This window comes from Cervus canadensis, chromosome 32, assembly GCF_019320065.1.
Source record: "Cervus canadensis isolate Bull #8, Minnesota chromosome 32, ASM1932006v1, whole genome shotgun sequence".
NCBI classification, from domain to species: domain Eukaryota; kingdom Metazoa; phylum Chordata; class Mammalia; order Artiodactyla; family Cervidae; genus Cervus; species Cervus canadensis.
This window is the reverse complement of record NC_057417.1, coordinates 11,832,755-11,858,301: the sequence shown is the minus strand read 5'-3', so window position 1 is coordinate 11,858,301 and position 25,547 is coordinate 11,832,755. Positions and strand designations below refer to the sequence as shown.

Genomic DNA, 25,547 nt, shown 5'->3' with positions numbered 1-25,547 from the left:
TCTAACAAAAATATTGTGATGATTTTATGACTGATGGGAGCCAAGTGTCTTGAGGAAGAACTGCCTTTTTTACTTTACACTTTGAAAGACACTGTATAGATTGCTGGTGGCAGCATTGTGCATCTATTCCATACAATAACCTCCATCCAGACTGGATGGGACCAGGGGCTCTACTGTGAGAGTAAGGTCCCTGATAGCTGGTACAGTTCCCCATCTTCCTCTGGATGTTTGGAGAACAATGTATTGATGCCCATGTAGCTTCACCGAAAATTCAGCATCCACTTTGCTCCAAAGGCTAGAGCCTGACCCTAGCTTTCTCAGGGATTTTTCCCCAGATGCTCACCTCGGCAGGAAGCAGAGTATAGGAGTAGAATTGCTTCATTTTGGTCACCAGATCGTCAGTGGAGAACGTCACATACTCTACAAACTTCCGGTTTAGCAGGAACCAGTCTGAGCCCCCATCCACAGCAATGCCCTCTGGGATCCGCCGGTCCCCCAGGCGCCACATGTGGGCATCACACTCCAGGAAGAGCCGGTCCAGGCCCTGTTTCCGGATGAATCTGGACAAGACAAAATCGTGTTTAGGCATGAAAGAGCTCAACCCAGAGTCCAAAAGAAATGGTCAAAACTACCATCTGTCAGGGAATGTCTTGGCCATAAAGCCATTTCTTGAGCACCTACTACATGCTCAGTGCTGAGCTGGGGGATCTGTGTGTAGTTTCTCATTTGATCTTCACAAGTGAGGCTGGTCTCTGTAACCCTATGCTGCTGCTGCTGCTAAGTTGCTTCAGTCATGGCCGACTCTGTGCGACCCCATAGATGGCAGCCCACCAGGCTCTCCCGTCCCTGGGATTCTCCAGGCAAGAACACTGGAGTGGGTTGCCATTTCCTTCTCCAATGCATGAGAGTGAAAAGTGAAAGTGAAGCCACTTAGTCGTGTCCAACTCTTCGCGACCCCGTGGACCTCAGCCCACCAGGCTCCTCCGTCCATGGGATTTTCCAGGCGAGAGTACTGGAGTGGGGTGCCACTGCCTTCTCTGGTAACCCTGTGAGGCAGGTACTATTATTATGCCCATTTTACAGATTAAGACATTGAGGCTTAAGGAGCTTAGGACACTTGCCTGCCCAGCACTGTTAGATGGCAATGATCATCTGCTACATCTGCTTCCTCTTTAGAGAACTTCTGAAATCACCTTTTTATGCCACAGATGCACTGGAATTTGGTGAATACAGCTATAGACCCTCATCTCAGAACAATGCTTTTATTTTTAAATTTATTCTTTAAAATTAGTTGATCAGTAAACTAAGTATATTTACTTACAATACAGTGTTAGTTTCAGGCATATAGCAAAGTGATTTAGTAACATATACACACATACATATATATACACACACACATACATATATTTCAGATTCTTTTCCTTTATAGGCTACTGAAAGATATTGAATATAGTTTCCTGTGCTATACAGTAAATCTTTTTTGTTCATCTATTTTACATATAACTATCTGTTAATCCTATACTCTTAAATTTATCCCATTGCAGAATAATGCTTTTAAATGCAACAAAAATACACAGGGTCACAAAATATTTCCATAAATACCAAAGTGATGGCATGGTAATTCACATGATTCTTGATTCACACACTATATAGAGGATTGCAAAATATTTTTAAAAACACCAAATTTATGATAATTACATATGCTTTCTTTTTAACACATTTAATAACAAGATCTTACAGTAGGTCTAAACACTATTGTAATTTTGAAGAAGAGGTGAGCATAAATGATATTTAGGCATGGAGGCATCAACTACAATATGATTTGAAAATATGTGATTCCTAGGACTTCTCTGGCAGTCCAGTGGTTAAGACTCTGAGCTTACAATGCAAGGGTCACGAGTTCAATCACTTGTTGGGGACACAACAGGGAGAATGGACAAAAAAAAAGGAACTATATGATTCCAACAGCAGCTGCTAATACTATGATGGTTTGTTATCCTACATTTAGCTGGATTTCAATTAGAGTTTAGTGAAAATTAAGATCATTTTCTTCCTGGGCTTCCCTGATTGTCCAGTGGTAAAGAATCTGCCTGCCAATACAGGAGACACGGGTTCAATCCCGGAGCTGGGAAGATCCCACATGTCGTGGAGCAACTAAGCCTGTGCCCCACAACTACTGAGCTTGTGCTCAAGAGCCTGGGAGCCGCAGCTACTGAGCCCACGAGCTGCAACTACTGAAGCCTGTGCACCGCCAACTAGAGAGCAGCCCCCACTCGCTGAAACTAGAGAAAAGCCCACGGAGCAAAAATACCTAGCATGGTAAAAAAAAGAAAATCATTTTCTTCCTATTCAAAGTCACAGACCCCTACATTCTGTCCATGAACCTCAGATTAATAACTCCTTCTCTAGGACACACGCGCGCATGCGCGCGCGCACACACACACACACACACACACACACACACAGGATTCTGTGAGGCAGGCAAGGCAAAATCAGCATTCCCTAATTTACAGACACAGAAATCAAAGGTCAAAGAGCTTGTCAGGTGGATGGAGCTGTTGGGAGGGTGGGCAGAGCAAGGGCCAAGACTTCTGGCCCAAACTCTCAGTTCATTTTCACTTAGCATTAATTTCACACCTACTAGGTGCCAGGCATGGGCTGGCCCTGGTGGAAGGCAAGGAGAAGCAGAGATGATCCCTGCTGCTCAGGAGCTGGTTGTCTCCTTGGGAGTTTATAATTTACAAGTTTTCTGACTCAGGGATCTTGCTGCTCTTCCAGCTCATACAACATAAAATAAACCATTGAAAAGCATACAATTCAACAGCACTAGTTCATCTGCAATTGTCATCTTTACCTAGTTTCAAAATAGTTCATCACCCTCAAAGGAAACCCCCATCCTCATCAGCAGTTACTTCCTATTCCCCTTCCCTCCAGATCCTGGCCATCCATCTATGGATTTACCTATTCTGGATATTTCATAGAGATGGAATCACACAAGATGTGGCTTCTTCCACCTATCATCATGTTTTCAAGGTTCTTTCACATTGCAGGACTTTCCTGATGGCTCAGACACTAAAGCATCTGCCTATAATATGGGAGACCTGGGTTCAATTCCTGTGTCAGGAAGATCTCCTGGAGAAGGAAATGGCAACCCACTCCAGTACTCTTGCCTGGAAAATCCCATGAACGGAGGAGCCTGGTGGGCTACCGTCCATGGGGCCGCAAAGAGTCCATGACTGAGCGACTTCACTTTGGTTCTTTTGGTTCACATTGCAGCACATATTGGTACTTCATTTCCTTCTGTCTGTCTGCCCAGCATCCATTCCTTGCTTCTGTGGGAACCGCGCCTTGATTTTATTTTGGACATTCACTCACCCTCAACTCTCAGCTCACTTAGTTTGCCTCACCCCCAGCACCAGGGGTGGGCACACAACTCGGCGTGATCAACCAGAGTATACCACCTGCTGGGCTGCCATGATTGCTTCAGGGATGGGAGAACAACTCAAGCTGAGTCTGAGACTGGGTTCTGGACTTTTGCCGAAAAAACTAGGAAGGAAGGCTTTTCTTGGGGATTTTTGTCCGGAAGAATGTAAGCTGAGGGTTGCAGGCAGCCCTCTTGTCACCATGTGTATAGAGGTTGTCTGGCCATGGAGGTATCACAGAAACACAGAGAGAAAAGAGAGAGAGAGGAGATAGACACAGACAAAGCTTCAACGCCTTTGCTTGAGACCCTGGATCTTGCTGTCCCTGACTCACCCTGAGACTTGTTAGCAATGTACTTAAGGCATTTTGGAATAGGATTCTGTCACTTGCAATGGAAAAAGTCCAGACTAATACATTCCTTAATGATTTCACCTTTATCACTATCACTACTGTGATGGGTGCAAATGTTCTTAGCCTCCAGGTAGAGTAGGTAGCCATGGCTGGGGCACATTAGTGCCACTTTTCCACTAGGCCAGGCTGCATCCCCCACTGCATCTCTACAGGTTTTTGTGTCTCCATGACAGATCTCACCTCTGTCTTCACATTAGAGTTGCCTGTCTCCTTCAAGACAGATGCTACACTCACTAGAGCTGACCCAAGCTTCCTCCTTTCTGCCTACCTTACAGGTTCTGGAACACTGCAGGGCAGTGGCAGAATATAGCAGCTGGAGATGGTCCCACCCTGCTGGCCACGCTCAATTCTAGAAAGAATCTCTCCCACTGAGCCTCCCACAAATCCACTAGAGGGAACTGCCTGAAACCTCACTGATAAACCCTCACCTATAGCTCTTTCTTCTGCACAAAGAGAGGGCCTGCCCCCAGACATTGGTCAGTCACTGAGCACAATGGTGTAATAGATTTAATTCTTAGGGAAACTTGATGCTAGTGTAATAAAAATGGTGATTACAGGGATGCTGGTGGTGAATAGACTTAATTCTGTTAAAATGTGCTTTTCATCTCATCACAACGTGACTCTACCAATAACCAGCTGGGTGAGTTTGGAAAATAATGACCTTGACTAACTTCCCCCATGGGAAACTGGCAAAGTTGGGCTAGGTCTAGGTTGTAAAATTAAATGCCTACAGGGATCAGACAAATAATCTAAGTGTGTGAGGTGGGCTGAGTATAAGATAACAGGGTAGGTAGAATCAGCAAAGATGTAGAGAATGCATTTTCTAAAAGAATTTCAAATCCATTAAAAAAAATTTTATGGATAAATAAGACATACCCCAAGGCTGAATCCAGCCCACAGACCACCAGTTGTAATAATGGTGAGTTAGGTAGTCTCTAAGGTACTGTTTAGGCTGGATGATTCACAAGCTAGCATCAAGATTGCTGGGAGAACTATCAACAACCTCAGTTATGCAGATGATACCACTCTAATGGCATAATATGAAGAGGAACTGAAGGGCTTCTTATTGAAGGCGAAAGAGGAGAGTGAAAAAGCTGGCTTAAAATTCAACATTCAAAAAACTAAGATCATGGCATCTAGTCCCATCACTTTATGGCAAACAGATTGGGAAAAAGTGGAAACAGTGACAAATTTTATTTTCTTGAGCTCCAAAATCACTGCTGACTCTTGCTCCTTGGAAGGAAAGCTATGACAAACCTAGATAGCATATTAAAAAGCAGAGACATCACTTACTGACAAAGGTCCCTACAGTCAAAGCTATGGTTTTTTTCAGTAGTCATCTACAGATGAGAGAGTTGGACCATAAGGAAAGCTGAGTGCTGAAGAATTAATGCTTTCAAAATGTGGCGCTGGAGAAGACTCTCGAGAGTCCCTTGGACAGCAAGGAGATCAAACCAATCAATCCTAAAGGAAATCAACCTTGAATATTCATTGGAAGGACTGCTGCTGAAGCTCCAGTACTTTGGCCACCTGATGTGAAGAGCAGACTCATTGGAAAAGGCCCTGATGCTGGAAAAGATTGAGGGCAAGAGAAGAAGGGGGTGACAGAGGATGAGAGGGTTGGATGGCATCACCGACTTGATGGACATGAGTTTGAGCAAGCCCCGGGAGCTGGTGATGGACAGGGAAACCTGGCGTGCTGCAGTTCACGGGATCACAAAGAGTCGGATACAACTTAGTGACTGAACAATAACAAGGGACAGCTGTGACATTCTTAAGTCACTCTTACACCGAGGAAGAGGGTGTGGGGCAAGCACTAGACGGATATATGGGAGCCCAGAGGAGGCTGAAAACTTTTCTGATGACACAGGGTAGACGCCAACCAGGAGACCCAGGTTTCCAGTGTCCCTGGTCCTGACCTTTCCCTAACATTTTCTTTCCAAGTGTAAAATTCACTATCCTTAGCAAAGCCACATTCTCTCTGGGGAGTGACCCAGTGAAGGGTTTTCAATACACTCACAATGGCACTTACTGACACCAAACTTAGCTATAACTGATTCACTGAAGGAAGCCACTGAGGCAGGGAAAAGAAAATCCTATCTCGACTCTGGCTGGTGCCAATTAGATGATAATGTCCGGTGGGTACACTTAACTGTGCTTAAACCTTTAAATTTTAGATACTTTATCAAAACTTACATGGTAATCAAGACAACTGAGGGAAAGAGAGAGAGAGAAGAAATACAGGTGGGACGACACGCAAAATTTTTCTTGCCATGGACCAGCTTTTAAATTTCATGTTCCATTAGATTGGATAACAGCATCATCTTGCAATTTTAATGTGATGTCCCAGACTGCAATATCCAAATACAATATTTATGCAGTAATCTCCAAAATAAAATATTTACGGGGTTTGGGAGATTGTCTGCTGTACTTACTGCCTTCAAAAACCGATAAGCCGCAAAAGCATGCTTTAGTTAATTATGAGGAAATAGAGATCACAGATTGCCCAGGTCTCAGAAAAGTTCCTGGGTTGAAAGGGGCTACTGGGAACTTAGGTCTGGACTGAGAGAAGGTGGAAGAGGCCCAGAGTGTAGGAATCTAGCAGGCAAAAAGAATCAAGCTCTTTAGGCAGTGGTTTTGCTTTTTATTCCCCCGCGTGGATTTACCATAATTTGAAAAGGTAAAGGCTGGAAACCAAAGTAAGTTTGTGAACACCTGGGTGAGTCTTTCATCAGTGTTGGCCCACCAGGAAAAGGTGCACGGCTCGCCCACCTGAGGGATGGAGGGAAGATGTGCAGCAATAGGCCCATTACATAGAAGATGGCCAGTGATGCTGTCCTCCCTTTAGTTTTGTTTCCAGGTGACCTAGTTACCAGGGAAACCGAGGGTCAACAGGAGATATCATAGAGGAGCAGACACGACGAGGATCTGGTACCAATGCTGTCCCTGCACTCACTGAGGTGTGGGGCTGACTCACCCTCTCTGAATGCCACTTGCCTCACCTGTAGGATGAGCCCATGACACCTGTTCTGACGAGCTCCCAAATCAGCTGCGAAAGTGTGATGGGTGATATTTACAAAATTCCTTGCAAAGTGTTTAGTAAGACTCCACCCAAACAACGGGCTGACCCAATCACCAGTTCCTTTTTCCACAGACATGACACCCCTCCCCAAGCCTCCTCTGGTGTTTTATTTTTCTCCATAGCACTTTTCACTTTCTAATATGATGCACAAGGTATCTATTTAATTTATTGCCTTTTGTACTACTGGATGTAAGCCCCAAGAAGGCAGAAATGTTTGTCTTTTTTCCTGAACTTTTTATTTTCTTTGAGGGTACAGCCTATTAACAATGCTGTCATAGTTTCAGGTGAGCAGTGAAGAGGTTCAGCCTCACACATGCATGTATCCATTCTCCCCAAACTCCCCTCCCATCTGACACATAACACTAAGCAGTGTGTACATGACCACCCCAAACTCCCTAACTATCCTTTCCCCATTTCTGTCTCTTTTTGATCACTGCGGTATCCCTAGTGCCTAGAAGAGTGCCTAGCACAGTGCCTAGCATCCAGCATGTGCCCAATAAATACCTGTTGGGTGAATGAAAAAAGGGGAGAGTAACATCCACATCTGTCAGGCAATCAGGAGGTAGCTGCTGTTGGTTAACCAGGTATCAAAATTTTCTAACACACATCTGACAGGTGAAGGAATTGAGTCACAGGAAGGTTAAGTAATTTCTCCAAAGTCACACACTGATCAGGTCTGGGCTTGAATTCAGGTCTGGATGAATCCAATGCAAGTGCTTAACTACTTTCCCATTCTTCATCCCAATTCGCTGGGGTCTCTCCAAAAGAACTCAAATGAAGGATCTGAGAACTTGTTCTTCCTCAAAAAGGCAGTGCCCAGAAATGAGTGAACCAAGACAAAATGGCTCATTGCTGGTTGGAAGAGGCTTCTTGCCAGACCTCACAAGGAACTCTGTCTTCAGAACAGGTTACTTAAGGGCAAACATGAGATAGCTTACATTTGGTTTTACCTTCCGGGCTCCCAGGAATGGTTTGTCTTCCTGAGATTTGACTCTACTGCCACAATATGGGACAAAGTCATAGCTAAATATGATTCTACTGGGATATCACAAGGACCAGTTGAGCATCAGAGTTAATCAGATGGAGGGGGCCTGGGGTTCTGAATCTCCCCCATGGGAGAAAAAGTTAGCTGAGAAAGTAATCTGTAGCCTTTGAAAATGGCCCCAGAAAAGACAGACACTAAAGAAATCTCTCAATTCAGTTAATTCCCTGGCTACAATCTCAGCATATTCATCAAGTGTGGAATTATTCCAGAACTGTCTTGTCGTATAATGAATTCTGAAAGAAAGAACTCTGCCCCTCAGATTTTACAGCATGTTTGAGCAAGAAGAAATCTCAGCAATTAGCTAATATAACTAATTCTATAGATAAAAGTCCCCAGCACACTGAGGCCCACAGAGGATGTATGAGCCAAGGTCATCCAAAGTCACACAGCCTGTAAAATTACTTCTTCTCTTCTCCTGTCCAGTGATACGTCACTGAACCCAGATTACTCTTTAGTATAAGTACAACCTAAGCATTTCAGTTTAAACACAAAGTCATGGAGCAAAGCATGAAAACACAGTGTCTGAAGTCAGCCAGCTATGTGAAGGGCCCACACAAAACAGCCACGTTACACAGTGGCCAAACCTGGGTCTGTGGAGCCAGAATATTGGGTAAAAGTCCTGGATCTGCCATTAACCTTGGGTGACCTGAATATGAGACACCTCAGCTTCTTATGTGGAAACTGTGATCATCATAATACCTGTCTCACAGAGTTTATATGAGATTATATTTTATATGGAGAGGGCTTAGCATACTGCTCAGCACTTAGCAAGTGCTTGGTCTGTCTAGTCAAAGCAATGGCTTTTCCAGCAGTCATGTATGGATGTGAGAGCTGGAATATAAAGAAAGCTGAGCACCAAAAAATTGATGCTTTTGAACTATGGTGATAAAGAAGGCTCTTGTGAGTCCCTTGGACTGCAAGGAGATCAAACCAGTCAATCCTAAAGGAAATCAGCCCTGAATATTCACTGGAAGGACTGATGCTGAAGCTGAAGCTCCAATACTTTGGCCACCTGATGCGAAGAACTGACTCATTGGAAAAGACCCTGATGCTGGGAAAGATTAAAGATGGGAGGAGAAGGGAATGACAGAGGATGAGATGGTTGGATGGCCTCACCGACTCAATGGACATGAGTTTGAGTGAACTCTGGGAGTTGGTGATGGACAGGGAGGCCTGGCCTGCTGCAGCCCATGGGGTCACAAAGAGTCGGACACAACTGAATAAATGTTCACCAAGATACTTAACATTTTCCATCATCAAGCTGGAAAATTAAAACTTCTATCGCTTCTCTTCTCTATTCTAGGACTTTGTAGACAGGCATGTGTAGGGCACTTCAGGGCTAAGGAGAAGAAACTCTTTATGTTCTGAAAAGCAATGTCATTTCAGCATCAAGGACAGAAGCCCAGCGCCTCCACAGTGAATCTCCTGTGATACCCACAGTTGTGGGGGCAGATGTGACAAGCATCACCAGCACCCTGAATTCTGTCTGAGAGCCACAAATACAAAACCCTCCCATCTTTCCAAGGCACAGTCAGTGAGGATTCAGGTCATTAAGCTCCTAGTTTGGCATAAGGGATCCATAACGGATCTGCTGGCCATTTCTCACATGCTAGTGTGGGTTATGCCCCTTCCTGACCTGGGCTGGAGTCAGCTGTCAGTCCCTACTCTGCAGTAGTCGGAAGAGCAAAAGAGCTTGGGTCATTTGCTCATTCAGCAGCTCTCCAAGTCTATGTGCTGAGAATATGGTTGAAAGGGGATGGACATGAGCTCTGTCCTTTTCTCTCTTCTAGAATGAGAGGGAAAACAATAATACTTATCATTTATTGAGCACTTACTACTTTCTAAGTCCTATTCCTTGCACTTAATATATATTCTCTCATTTAGCCTTCATCACAATCCTATGAGAATTCATTTTACAAGTGAAGGAACAAAGATACAGAGAGGTTAAGTAATTTTCCCAAGGCTACACACTTGGTCAGTGTTAAGGGAGGGATTCAAACCTAGCAGTCAGGCTCTGGATTCCACACTCTTCATCAGAAGGCTGTAAAACTGCTCTAATAAATAAGTAAGTAGTCATAAAGAGCTACAAAATACATGAACATATAATTAGACATTTGTGATAAGTGTTATACAGGAAAACAGTACAATGACAGAAAATAAAGAGACAGGGACCTAATTAGTGAAGATTGTTGGGGAAGATTTTGCTGAGGAGGCGACATAGACAAGAAGGATGAGAAGGAATCAGTCATCTGAAGAGCTGTGGGAAAGAGCTTTATAGGAGACAGAAACAGCGTGTGCAGGAGCCCAAATGAGTGAAGAGAAACTAAAGTGGTGGGAGTGAGAGCTACAGGCAGAAGCTGAGCTTCACCACCTCACATCAGAGGAGACGAGCCACAGGAGAGGCAGGTCTGATCTGAGTGGTGGAAGGAACGTGTCATCCATAAGAACATGTGGCTTGAACGTGGCCGGAAACTCCACGATGAACATACTTAGGGAATCAGTATAGCACAGCGGCTTGGAGTCTAGACCCTGGAACCAGGCCACCTGTGTTCAAGCCTGTTTCCCCATTTCCAAGCTGTATGTTGTTTAATCTCTCTAGCCTCAGTGTTCCCATGTAGAAAATGGGCATGATAACAACTGTACTTATATATGGGATTGTTGAGAGAATTGAAAGAATTAATATCTATAAAGCATTTAGGACAGTCTCTGGCACACAGTAAACCCTATATTACATACACTCTGGGTCAAGAAAGTTGACTTGAGTTTCACATTCAGGAATGAAAGAAAAATCAGCCTAAGCAGAAATGCAGAGTCAGGGACCCAAATCCTGGAACCAAGAACCCCAGGTTGGGTGGCCCATGGTCTTTCCAGCGCTCAGGGCCCGAATCAGCTTGTGCCTCTGAGAGTCTAAAGGCCCACTGAGGACTAATTGATTTTCCCTATTTTAAATTTCACACAAATTTAAAAACGATATCTACTGCATTACATTCTAATTATAAAAGTAATGTAGGTCTCCCTAGGCATGGAACACAAAATAAAGCAAAAAAGGGAGTGAAAAAACATACTCTTTATCTCAGAGATAACACTGCACAAACTTTTCTTCTAGTCTATGTTCTAACTTCGACATGTATTGTTTCGAAAAAAGAAAAGTTCTAAAGTTGACCTCAAAACCTATGAGGAGGCCGACAGAGCTGTGTACACAGCTTTGCGTGGGTGCCTGAGTGATGCTAAGCTTTATTTTGACATGGCTGCCATAACTGGATTAAATAAAGTGAACATGCAAACAGTGATAAACTCACCAGTTGGGTTTAAGAAAAGAGAGAGGGGAATGCAATCTGCTTTCCCCATTGGAGATGAGATATTAATTATCTCCTCCCATCAATCATGGTGCTACAAGACAGATGGGGAGAGAGTTCTTTTCCTGATAAGCAAGTTGGCACCAACGGGCCTCCTGAAAGCAGATTTGCTTGGAGGAGGTTCCTGGCCAGGCTCTCAACGGATTTGCCAACTTTTGGTTAAACAGTTGCCTGTTTATACATCAAGGGAGCTTTGGGCCTGAAGATTAGTTCAATGTCAGAGAGAAGAGCTGGCGAATCTGCTCAGCTGCCATTCTGATGCCAGCGGGGGACCACTGCTTCTAGCAGGTGGATCCCAGACCTGGGAACAGGAAGAAACTTGTTTATGCCACTTGTGACCTGAGGGCTGGGACCCCTCCTAGCTTCCTTCTGGTCTAGGCGTCTTACATTTGGAATGCTAGTTGTCTCTCTAAGAATTGTAAAAAGTGTTTCTAAAATGTAAATCACGTGGACACACATCATCTTTAAGGTTTTTCCAGCACTGTCCCCATCGCCACCACCATTATCACCACTGTCATCAACTGAATATGCATAACTAACTATTCCAAGAGCTTATCCACGTATCCCCTCATTTAATTCTTGCAGCAGTTCTAGGAGGGTGGTTTTATTATCATTCTTCACATGTTGCAGATGAAGAAACTGAAGCACAAGTGATTGATTTAACTTACCCAGGGCCACACACCCGATGAGCGTGGAACATGTGAACCCTGGCAGTCTGGTTCCAGAATCTGGACTCTTAACAGCTATGCTATAGGCTTTACGAAGTCTGTATGGGACTGCCCTCAATATTTCTTTTCTAAACCAACTTTAGATAGCTTCAACTGTTCTTTTTTTTTTTTTTTTAACTTAGTCTTATTCTAAGCATAATATCTGTGAAGTACTGGAATAATTATATAAATTTTTGTTGATGCACATAAACTCAATACAAATTCTCCCATGACACTCCTTCATGAACTCCCCCAAATAATCTCACGTTATCACTGGTGGATCATGAACACAATGTAGATAAGACTGACTCTAGAAAGTAGGGGATGGGCCGATTTTCCTCCATCGTTCTTTTAAAAAATAATTCTGCTTAAAATCAGTAGAATTTTGCTCTTTCAGCTGCACACCCTAAGAACTCAAAGTAACGGGTCCTCTCAGAGGTAGTCACTAAAATGGGGTGATAACAGTTAGACCTAACCTGGCTCCAATGCCAGCTGTGTGGAACCTGGAGCACGTTAAAGCAACTTTGCAAGCCTCAGTTGTACTCATCTCTGAAATGGGATAACACACTCAAAAGTGGCACCTGGCTAGATGCTTCCTGTGGTCTGTGAGGCTACTGAGTCCTCCACAATCCCCACATCACTGGGTCTTAAGTGATCTAGACGATCCCCCCATGTCTGGGTCTTATGAAGATGAGGACATGGAGGCCTGGAGAATCGAAGCCATTTGTCAGAGTCCCCTGGCTATCACACGCTGAGCTGACATTTTAATACAGGTGTCTGGACTCCAGGGCCCATGCCCTCACCAATACCCCACACTACGCCCCAGGACGGAGCACTGGGACCCTGGAGACCTTGAATTAATTGAGCACTTATACCAACCAAGGCCAGGAAAGTCCCAGAAACTCTCTTCTGGCTGAGGGAAATTATTTTTTCTTTTCATCTCCTTGTAAGGGGCCCCACACTCTGAGACTTGATCAGGCTATTGGGATCTGGGGGAACTTCTCTGATGCTCTGAGCAGAAACCAGGAGTTCCTGGGGATGTTTGCCAAGACCTGCTTATTCAGGGCACCTGCTTCTGCTAGCCCTGCAGAGATTATCTGGGAAAATGATAACTGCACTACATGTCTTTCAATATATCTAGCTACTTCATTTTTGGAGGAAAACAAGGAAATACAGTGAACACTACACTCTCCTTCATTTAATTATAGGAACAGTCAGAACCAATTGGGTAGCTATTAAAATACTAGTTTGCCTTTATGCCATCTCTTAGCAGCGGGAGCTGGAAGTCCAAATTGACTGCTAAAGACTGGAGCTAGGGACAGAAGGTCAAAACTGCTATTAGAAACCACGTGGAATTAAAAATGGAGGCACCCCGTGGCCTGTTTTGTATCTCACTGCTTGCTTCTGTCCCTCTCCATCTTTCTGTCTTTTAAACCCTCTGCCTCTGTCACGTCGTCTTGTGCAAGGGCTGGTCCCCAAGCACGGGACGTCAGAATGAAAGGGCATTTGGAGATCGTCTCGTTCGACCACTGTGTTTGTCAAACACAGCGAAGCCCAGAGTAGCAGAGCGGCTGCCCCGAAGCCACCCAGCATATTGGAAGAAAGCAGGATCCGAACAGACAGGCTGCATCATGCAGCATTCTGAGTCTGGGTTCTGGGGACACATTCATCTAGGCCTGAGTCCTAGCCCTGCCCTCGCTGTGTGAGCTTAAGCAAGTTACTTCACTTCTCTGAGCCTCAGTTTCCTCATCAGTAAAATGAGGCTAATATGTTGAGAAGGGTCACCATCTGAAGCCAGAAAATTAAACCAGCACAAAGGGGAAGAGAACTAACGGAGGTTAAGTTAATGGGTAAGGGGGGGTCAAAAGAAACAAACCTCCAGTTACTAAATAAATACGGTCGAGGGCTGTAATGTATAACATGGTGACTACAGTTAACAATACCATATTGTATATTCGAAATTTGCTATGATCTTAAAAGTTCTTATCACGAGAAAAAACTGTAACTATGGGTGGTGATGGATATTAACTAGACGTATTGTGGTGGTCATTTTACAATATACACATTTATTGAATGCTATGGCTCAGAAAATAGAGAATCTGCCTGCAATGCAGGGGACCCAGTTTCAATCCCTGGATTGCCCAACCCAGGAATGAGTGAGGAATTCCTTCTTCCCTGGAGAAGGAAAAGGCAACCCAGTTCGGTATTCTTGCATGGAGCATTCCATGGACAGAGGAGTCTGGTGGGCTACAGTCTATGGGGTCACAAAGAGTTGGACACAACTGAGCAACTAACACATTCACTTTCATACCTGAAACTAATATGTCAGTCATACCTCAATTAAAAAATATTTCTGCTAGTGAACTACTTGACTACTTGATGTGTTGTGTTTACTTTATTTTAACCCTCTCCAGACTGATAAGAAATAATCTTTACAAGAATTAACAGAGTCTGGGCTTGACGATATCATTTGAACTGCTTGATTCAGCTATGTCCAAAGTCAGATACTAATGTTGAATCATACAATAACTTCCTTTACCCTTTAATCAAGTTTGAGCTGAGTTTCTGTCATTTCCCACCAAAAAAAAAAAGAGTTTTTCCTAACACACCATCAGTGCAGAACCAGAGCCAAGCCTCGCCTAGGATGCTCCCGTGGGTGACACAAGGGAAGATGAGCCTAGCTAGGGTTCATTTCACATCCTGAAAGATGATGCTGTGAAAGTGCTGCACTCAATATGCCAGCAAATTTGGAAAACTCAGCAGTGGCCACAGGACTGGAAAAGGTCAGTTTTCATTCCAATCCCAAAGAAAGGCAATGCCAAAGAATGCTCAAACTACCGCACAATTGCACTCATCTCACACACTAGTAAAGTAATGCTCAAAATTCTCCGAGCCAGGCTTCAGCAATATGTGAACCGTGAACTTCCAGATATTCAAGCTGGTTTTAGAAAAGGCAGAGGAACCAGAGATCAAATTGCCAACATCTGCTGGATCATCGAAAAAACAAGAGAGTTCCAGAAAAACATCTATTTTTTCTTTATTGACTACACCAAAGCCTTCGACTGTGTGGATCACAATAAACTGTGGAAAATTCTGAAGGAAATGGGAATACCAGACCACCTGACCTGCCTCTTGAGAAACCTGTATGCAGGTCAGGAAGCAACAGTTAGAACTGGACATGGAACAGTGGACTGGTTCCAAATAGGAAAAGGAGTATGTCAAGTCTGTATATTGTCACCCTGCTTATTTAACTTATATGCAGAGTACATCATGAGAAACGCTGGGCTGGAAGATGCACAAGCTGGAATCAAGATTGCTGGGAGAAATATCAATAACCTCAGATATGCAGATGACACCACCCTTATGGCAGAGAGTGAATAGGAACGAAAAAGCTTCTTGATGAAAGTGAAAGAGGAGAGTGAAAAAGTTGGCTTAAAGCTTAACATTCAGAAAACTAAGATCATGGCATCTGGTCCCATTACCTCATGGGAAATAGACGGGGAGACAGTGGAAACAGTGTCAGACTTTATTTTTTGGGGCTCCAAAATCACTGCAGATGGTGACTGCAGCCATGAAATTAAAAGAAGCTTACTCCTTGGAAGGAAAGTTGTGACCAAGCTAGATAGCATATTAAAAAGCAGAGACATTACTTTGCCAACAAAGGTCCGTCTGATCAAGGCTATGGTTTTTCCAGTGGTCATGTATGGATGTGAGAGTTGGACTGTGAAGAAAGCTTGAGCGCCGAAGAATTGATGTTTTGAACTGTGGTGTTGGAGAAGACTCTTGAGAATCCCTTGGACTGCAAGGAGATCCAACCAGTCCATCCTGAAGGAGATCAGTCCTGGGTGTTCATTGGAAGGACTGATGCTGAAGCTGAAACTCCAGTACTTTGGCCACCTCATGCGAAGAGTTGACTCATTGGAAAAGACCCTGATGCTGGGAGGGATTGGGGGCAGGAGGAGAAGGGGACGACAGAGGATGAGATGGCTGGATGGCATCACCAACTTGACGGGCATGAGTTTGAGTAAACTCTGAGAGTTGGTGATGGACAGGGAGGCTTGGCGTGCTGTGATTCATGGGGTTGCAAAGAGTCGGACAGGACTGAGCGACTGAACTGAACTGAACTGAGGCTTTTTCCCACAGCAAGGAGGCCTCAGCTGCCAAAGAGGAGACAGTGGTGGCTGATGGCTCATTTTACTATTAAATCCTTAACTCATCTAAGTGAGTGATTCCTGGCTGAGGACTCATGCATGAGTGTTGGAGCTTGTGAGCTCTTCTGCCCAGAGAGCCTTGGTTTTAGGGTTTTAGAGGGAGGTGCAAGCAATATCTCCTGAGCCTGAGTCTTCATCCTGCCCTGTATCCTGCTGTGCTATTTGGGTACCACCTGTCAACTCCTGAGGCACATCAACTGGACAAGACATACTCACAAAACCCAAAGGCACAACCCTGGCCTGTACATCGTCTATTTATTTCTCCCGCCTGCAGCATTTCAGTCTGATGTTTATCATCAATGACACCACCACCATCACCATCATCACCACCACCATCACCATCACCATCATAGGGCATTTATGATGTGCCAAATGCTTTATACACAGCATCTCATTCGATCCTGCCAATGATCTCATGAGTATAAGTCCATTAATATTTCCATCGTACAGACAAGGGAACGGGCTCAGAGAGGTTAAGTCACCAGTCCAATGCAACACAGCCAGGACATGGTAGATCAGGACTCCAACCCAGGAGGCATGACTCCCAAAATTCACAATCTTAACCTCTGTGCCACACCCAGTTCTTAGCACAGTGCCTGGAAACAGCAGACAGAGCATAAACACTGAGTAGGCTAAAACAACAATACTAGGGTGGATGTGATTTAGACACAAGTTTATCAACTTACAGTGGATTTTTTTTCTCATGAAGTAACTTTGCACAAACCATGTATTATAAGTTATCTGGAAGGGAAGATGGGTCTTCATTCTCTATCTAAGGGTGGGGAACCAAAGTCTGGGTTAGTTCTGGTAACTTACCACCTCCATGGAATCTGAGTGACTATAATTTACAGAGCAACTTCAAGTCTGGGGATTGCTATTAAATGTAAAGAATGCAGACTGTCAGTTGGACAAGATCTATAAACAGATCTATAAACAGACAGCTGGATGAAGTCAAAGTCAAAATTAAGGAAAGTGATGCAACACAAGGATTTTGGGATTACTTCTTGAAAACTCAGGAAATGGAGCCCACTGCTTGCCTATGTCTCTCCCTGCTGTGTATATCTGGGCAAAGTGGATCACAGAGTCAGCCAAAATGACACCTCCAGCAGCAGCGGTGGAGAACATTAACATAAGAGATGGGCAAAATGACAGGCCAGTGGGGCCAGGGAGGGGAGAGGGCAGCAAGCACTGCAGGGTCCTGTAGAACACGGGTTTTGTCTACGACAAAATTACAACCTTCATGAGAAAATTCAGGCACAGAGTAAGTGGACATTTAAGTGGATCTTTTAAGATGAGCTGGAAATATTGCTGTTTTTTAATGGCACTATTAATTTTCAAATGAAGCACCTGAATTAAACAAAACCAAACCAGCACCAAGGCCAAACAAAACACATTAACATGCTAAAATTATCCTGTGAACTGTAGGATTAAGTTCTGAGTTCAATGCTAGAAAAAGGTTCTAAGATGGCAAAGCCCTACGGTTGATTCCTGTTGATGTATGTCAGAAACAAATATAACATTGTAATGCAATTATCCTCCAATTAAAAATGAATAAGGCTTTTAAAAAAGGTGACAGAGTGATCCTGAGCGGGTTTGTAATGGTATCTCCTGTCTGGATGGTGAAGCGGATCACGTGATCTCTCCTACAGAGGCCACTCAAGACTGTAGCCCTTCTAGCAGATCTCTGACCACAGAGATTCAGACTCAACTCAAAGGGAAATAAACCCTGAATGTTCATTGGAAGGACTGGTGCTGAAGCTGACCCTCCAATACTTCGGCCAACTGATGCGAAGAACTGACTCACTAGAAAAGACCCTAATGCTGGGAAGGACTGAGGCAGGAGGAGAAGGGGACGACAGAGGATGAGATGGTTGGATGGCATCACCGACTTGATGAACATGAGTTTGGGCAAGCTCCGGGAGTTGGTGATGGACAGGGAGGCCTGATATGCTGCAGTCCGTGGGATCGTAAAGAGTCAGACACGACTTAGCGACTGAATAACCACTACAAGGGGGGACTGTAGTGATGCTGTTTGGTTTTGCTCAGTTTAAGTGAGAGAGGTCCAAAGGATTCTGGTGCCTCAAATCCCTGCCCACATCTTGGACAGCAAGAGTGAGGCAGTGGTGAAAGCACAGGGCTGGGAGTCGGTTTCCTTGACTCCAACTCCCTGCTGGTGTGAGATTCTTTCCTGCTTGAAAGTAAATTCCATGAGAGTGAGGACTTTGTCTCATTCACCTCTAGAAGGGTGCCTGGCACACGCTTGGCACCATGTGAATATTTGCCAAATGACTGGCAAACCAAATGTGTGATCTGGGGACATCATGAACTAGAACTATGGGCCTCAGTCTTCCTCCCAATAAAATGAGTATAAAATGATTACCCTACTTTCCTCAGAGGACTGCCATAATGAGAACACGGGCTCATGAAAATGCTTATATGACATGATGAGACACATTCGCTGTTTCCTCTGTTTGTGGCTGGTAGGAGAGACCACTTCAGATTCTATACAGGAAGGGCCAAGGCCCAGCCGTGCCATGCCTCTCTCCCATCCTCAACTTGTTTCTGGTTGCATCAAATCAGCCTAGAAGGAAGCCCCCAAATAACGACTCAGATTTCATTTCTCTTTTGCACAAGGGTAGAGGGAAGATATACTACCTTGCATTGTCCCGGCCATGCGACTTTAAGAAATTCATGTCTCGGTATCGGGAGAGAAATGCCACCAGCTGGTCATTTGTCCTGTGGAAGCAAACCAAGAGGAAAGTCAGAGCCCTCCAGAGACTGTGGACACTTGTGACTGGCTCCGTTCTTTGTCACAGCAACCACATCCCCTCCTTCATTAATACCTCGCAGATGCATGAGGCATCTACTTTCATGTACTTCCATCACTGAGTTTACCAAAGTATGCTAAAATGGACTGTTGGTATGTTTGTCTCCTACACGCTCCCATATGCTGTGAACTCCTTGAGAATTAGCATAGTGTCTTACCTGTTTTGGAATCCCCAGGGCCCAACACTGGGATCAGCAAACATGAGACATCAGTGAATACCTTGGTGGCAGGTACAGAGTAACCTCAGGGCCTTTGCACTCACTGTGCCTGGCTATGGTTTTTCCAGTGGTCAGGTATGGATGTGAGAGTTGGACTATAAAGAAAGCTGAGCACCAAAGAATTGATGCTTTTGAACTGTGGCATTGGAGAAGACTATTCAGAGTCCCTTGGACTGCAAGGAAATCCAACCAGTCCATCCTAAAGGAGATCAGTCCTGAATATTCATTGGAAGGACTGATGCTGAAGCTGAAACTCCAATACTTTGGCCACCTGATGCAAAGAGTTGACTCATTGGAAAAGACCCTGATGCTGGGAAAGATTGAAGGCAAGAGGAGAAGGGGAACAACAGAGGATGAGATGGTTGGATGGCATCACCAACTCAATGGACATGAGTCTGAGTGAACTCCAGGAGTCGGTGATGGACAGGGAGGCCTGGCATGCTGCAGTCCATAGGGCTGCAAAGAGTCAGACATGACTGAGTGACTGAACTGAACTGAACTGTGCCTGGGAAATTCTGCCCCATATCTTTCTATGTCTGCTCTTGTCATCCAGATTTCTTTTCAAACGTCACCTCATCAGAAAGGCTGTTTTTAGCCCTCCAACCTAAAGCAGCACCCACTCCCCTTCACTTAACATATCACTCTACTTACATATGATCTCATCACCATCCGAAAGGCCTGAATTTACATTAGGATGTAAGCTCCATGAGGACAGAAGCAAATCAAACTTGCTCGTCACTGGCACATAGTAGGAGGTGCAGTAATCACAGTAGGAGGTACAGTGATGTCTGCTGGATGAGTGGATGACTAAAGGTGAGATGAGTTTACAGGGACACCTTCAAAGGCACTTTGAGAAACGAATGCATCAATGAATGAATGAATGCTAAATCCTCCCTAACCCCTGGGCTACTGACTGAGAGAGCTTTAAGAAATATGAAGTGCAATACAAACAGGTGACATCGTTCCCAGCATTGTTATCCCAAATTTATCGCCATCAATCTCAGCACTAGCAGTGTAGTCACAGCTAATCAGCTTGTGCACACAGCTGTGACAGTATTTTAAAAGGCAGTCACACGGGTCTCCATCTGCCAGAAACGCCGTCGCCTCTTACGCTGAATAAACCCAAACAGGTAAATGGTGCTGAAGTGACAGCTCCTTTATCATCAGGCTTCTCTGCTGGGGGGTTTTTACTTAGAAGGAAAGGGTTAACCATCATTTCAAATTGGGAGAGTAAGGTGAAGGTGCATCTCTGGGAAGAGAAAGGAGGCTAGAACTTTGTGGGGGGTAGGGGCAAGGTGCCTCAGAAAGCGATGCCTGAACTCTGGAAGCAGAAAGGGTTGGAGATAGATCTCAGCTCCAGTCCTGACCTAGCTGTGTGTCCTAGGGTAAGTCACTCAACCTGAGTGACAGCCTTCACCTGGCTGCCCTGCACAAAGTAGGTATATATACTGATGGATAATGGGTTGCATGAAGGGCATGCAGTAGGTGCACGATAAATGCAAGGTGCTCTGCTCTTGGCCTCTCACCAGCCCGGAGGGGACCGCTCCCAGCCATCCCTCCCTCTCATTTCCCTGCATCACCCGAAGTCGCGCCACTCTAAGCCCCTGCTCTCGGATTGGCTAACTCCTGTTGACCAACTCATAATTCCAGCGGAGGGGGACAGAGCAGTTAAGAGATGCTGCAGCAGAACCCAGCACTGCTGACAGCCCACCCTAGTGCGGAAGTCAACCACTTCAAAACCGGCTGTTCTAGTGGCTGCCGGACGCCAGAAAAACCCCGTGTGTCTGCGACAAGGTAAATCCACACGGGCGCAAAGGCAGACAGCTTTAGCCCTGAGGATATGCACATGGGTGAAGCCTGGGGACGCAGACAAAGGCCAAGCCCACGTGTCTGTGCCCACGTGGAGCATCTCCGCAGGCGGGCAGGGTGAAGCCCAGGCGTGCCTCACGCCCAGTGATGGAGAGCGGTGGGCAGAGGGCTTCTTGAAGGTGCTGGAGAGGTGGAAACTAAACCAGCCTGGAAAGGAAATTAAGCAACCTCTCTTCCCAAATCACAGAGGCGCGTTCCAGCTCCGTGGCTTAGAGGTGCCTATTTACCAACCCCCTCGCCACTCTCCGCGACAGTTCATTATTGTCCTCCCGATGAATACAGGGACAAGTTAACCTCTGAATGGGTCCCTGGCAGCAGGAATAATAAACAGGGACCTCTCAGAGGCCTCGGTGGGAGGATTGGAGGGGCTGGGCCGGGGCTCCCGGGCCCCCTCTCGCGAAGCCTCAGGCCTCCCAGGGTCAGCGGCTGCGGCTCCATTTGGCAGCCCCAGAAAGCGCCTTTCAGGGCCCCGAGCTGGGGCCATTTTCACATTTACCGCTTCACCGCGTCCCCATCTGACAAGGATGAATAGGCATTTAGCGAATTTACTTAGCGATGCTTCCACATGAAATCGTCTCAAAAGATGACATCTTCGGGGAGGGAGGGCGGATGGGGAGGGGGCTGCAGATTCCAGGCCCAGAACTTGTGGGTAAAGCCGATTTTCAAAGCACAGCGCTGGGTCCTGGCTTGGCTGGACACGAAGGTTACCCGGCCACCACCCCCTCCTTGGGTGAAGAGCCTGCCCTGCATGCTAAATAACACCCGTGGCCTGAGCCCTTCTGCAGGGACCAGGCTGGGGACCAGGTTTCCCTATTGTGGCTTTCAGATGCCTGTTGATACTTGCCTACGTAATATTTAGTTCCCACTGGATAATTAACAGCTTGGGATTTGCTGTCATTTTACACAGTCTCCGGCTCTCTCCCCTTCACAAGCATTTCTCACTCCTCCTTTCTGGTGTAATCATTTGCCAAATGGTTTGTGCAGCTCATCAACGTGTGGCTGTCTCCTCCCCAATTTCTTTCTACCTTTTGGAAGCACGTCTCGCATTCGTGGTGGGGACCCTGGGGCCCATCACTATAGCTTTTGGAGCTACTGGGACATCTTTATGGAAATATGTAACTAAATATATATGACAAATTATTTATTTTAATAAATACATTTGTTTTAATGTAAACAAATCTATTGGAACCATCTAGAAACCTCGCTTGAAAAGAATAAATAAACACATGAATAGTAAAATAAGCTCCTGAAGCACCACCATTTATGGAATGTCCACCATGACATGGGCCCCCAAGGCAGGCTTTTGCTACAATTTATTACGTTTAATGGTCACAAAAGAGTCTCTAAAATGTGTTTCATTCCCATTTTATAGATGGGCAATTGAGACTCAAAGAAAACGGCCATTTACTGAACAGTGCAGAACTAGGATTAAAACCTGGTTCCAAATGCAAAGTTCCAGCTCTTTGCTATTAGATGGCATCTACAAAGGAATGGATGGATGAATGAGTGAATTAGTGCATGAATGAGGGAACGAACCCCATCTCAGGCACAAGAGAAAACACAAGTGTTCCAAAGCCTCCTCATTCAGAGCCTGGTCTTGGGACCAGCAACATCGGCCCACTGCTGTTACACATGCCCTACCTCAGCTCCACCCAAGACCTACTGAGTTAAAATGTGCCTTTTAACAGACTCCCAGGTGATGTGTGTGCCCTTTAAAGTTTAGGAAGCGCTGCTTTAAGCCAAGCATGAATATTGGTAGTTAATTCTCTTCCTCTTCCCTTTATCTTCTCCCCATGGTCTCTTCTTGAGAGCCCAGACTTCAGGCAAGTTACTTTCATCTCCATAAGCCTCAGGTGTTGGGAGTATTAAATAAAATAAAGCATGTAAGACGCGCGTGGTAGCATCCAGCCCACATAAGCCTTTTGATAAAGGTTAACTGCTGTTTAATAGTATTATTACTGCCATCGTGAGCATCAGAAGCTTAAGACATTTTGAGCTGGGGATAGCAGTAGAAGACCCAAGCTGAATCGAACCTGGAAGGCTTTCTGAGCGTCATACCCATGGATGTTCTGCAGAGCATGGTTTGGGAAATGCCCCACAGGAGGGAACCTGTCTACAGTCTCCTGGCTGGTGGCAGAGTTAGGAACTGGCTCCCGGAGGTCACCACACCGTCCTGTGTGTCTGATGTGCATATGGTTCTGGGTGTGAAGACACACAGGAGGAAGGGGTATAGCTCTCAGGTCCACGGGCGCCCAGCCCAGTCCCAGGCCAACCTGTCTGCTGGCAGCGTGTGGCAGGGTGAGGAGGGGATGGAGCCTGCCTTATCTCACTTGGAAAGAGCCCAACACCGAGCTAACTGCCCTCCTCTGGGTCCCCTCTACCCACCGCGCTGTACCGGGCACCACTCTCCCGATACAGACGCTAAGCTCCTCCCACCAGCTGCTCATGGCTGCAGGTGAGGCTGACGGTGCCAAGGCAAAGCTCAGCGCAGAGTATCGTGAATGTCAGGATTCAGGGTTTCAAGCCACTGATGCTGCCAGCTATGCCCAGACCCCAGAGGGCACTGGATTTAGCCCTCCTGTTTGCAGTGGGTGGGCCATTTGTGGAGCAGAAATGTGGTGAGGGGCAGTGGATGGAGGCCTGTGGAACAGAGCAAGCTGAGGACTGAGGCCCCTTCAGTCTGAGCTCAGAATATACTACATTATTTCCCCAACTTCTTCCACGAGTGTATCATCTGTACAGTTATTTCCTATGACTGCTCAATTTAAATACCACCTTAGCATTACTGTATGCAACCATATCTGTGGTAGTGGATGTACCTTTTTATTTTAATATTTAAAATATTTACATTTTATTTTATAGTTTAAATTTAAATTTTAAATTGTGGCAAAACACAAGGAACAAAATTTGCCATCTTAACCCTTTTCAGTTTGTACAGTTGGGTTGTCTTAAGACCTTTCATGCTGCTGCGAAAACATCGCCACCATCCATTTCCAAACTCTTTTCTTCTTGCAGAACTGAAACTGAATCCATTAAACAACATCTCCCCACTTCCCCCTCTGCACCCGGCCACCATCCTTCTACTTTCTGTCTCTGTGAATATTCAGAGTGGTCAGACTCTAGGACCTCACGTAAATGGGATCATACAGTATTTACCTTTGGTGGCTGACTTCTTTCACATGGCACAGTGTCCTCAAGGTTCATCCATGTGGTTACATGGGTCAGAATTTCTATTCTTTATGAGGCTAAATAATATTCCATTCAGATGTACTATTTTTATGTTTTCTCCTAATATATGAAAAGCAATAATGATGCTTGTCTGTATTCTCTCTAAAGCAACTGGGCCACTAAAGGCATATGGAGAGTGGTCATCTGTCTCGGCGTGCCCAGAACTGAGGGAGTGCCCAGGACACAGAATTTTTCATTTTATTTATTTATTTATTTATTTAAGAATTTTTCATTTTAAAATCAGACAGTTCTGGGCAAATCAAGACAAGTTTGTGACCCCAGGCACATGGATCTGCCGAGGGCTGAGTGACCCTAGGAGAAATGTCATCCACCATCCTCCTATGAGGAGCCCAGGAGTACAGAAAACCACAGTAGTGGGAAGGTTAATTGTAATCAGTTCCTGCGCTTTTAAAATTATAACCATGAAACTTAGGCTACAGCAAGATAGAGACTGAAATAACAGCAGAGGTAATAATAGCAGCTAACACTTTGCTTAGTCACTCAGTCATGTCCGACCCTTTTGCAATCCCATGGACTGTAGCCCGCCAGGCTCCTCTGTCCGAGGGATTCTCTAAGGCAAGGATACTGCAGTGGATTTCCATGCCCTCCTCCAGGATCTAACACTTGGGTGCCTACTGTGTGGATCAGACACTGTTCTAAGCACTTTGCGCCTATTAACCCACTTATGGCTCATGATGACCCTATGAAGTAGATGCTGTAGTGTTTACATGTATTTTTAATACAGAGATGGGAACATGCACGTACGTGACTTTTTGATGTAATGATGTGTCATGTTCTGTCTAATCAACACACACAGGAAGACTTCATTCTCTCAGTGGCTGAACAGACTCCTATGGAAGGGGCGTGGCCAACCCCCTAGTGATGGACACTTAGGTTATTTTCTCACCCACCTCCCCCCATACAGGTATTGCTCCTACGAACGTCGTCACACACTTATCTTTCCACTTGTGGGTAAGATTCTGCAGGATTAAATCCCCAGATGTGGAACTGTTCATGAGGGCATGGCTGGCACTCACATCATTACATAGGAACCGAGCCAGCTGCCACCAGCGATGCGGAGGAAGAGGGAAATTGTGAAGAGATGGAGCAGGGGAGGCTGGTGGGCTTCTTCAACAGGTTGGCCAGGTTTCCCCAAGGTACCAACAACCA

The 25,547-nt window shown here is 45.3% G+C and overlaps 1 protein-coding gene across 3 annotated transcripts in view; it reads right to left on the bottom strand.

The window, feature by feature from the left end:
* XYLT1 (xylosyltransferase 1) overlaps positions 1-25,547 on the bottom strand; it is a 343,232-nt gene that overhangs the window by 35,506 nt on the left and 282,179 nt on the right. For all 3 annotated transcript variants that reach the window (XM_043454981.1, XM_043454983.1, XM_043454984.1), the window contains exons 6-7: positions 18,891-18,971; positions 344-560 (exon numbers count right to left, since the gene is read on the bottom strand). In XM_043454981.1, coding sequence (XP_043310916.1) covers positions 344-560; positions 18,891-18,971 — 298 coding nt within the window. The remainder of the gene's footprint in view (positions 1-343; positions 561-18,890; positions 18,972-25,547) is intronic.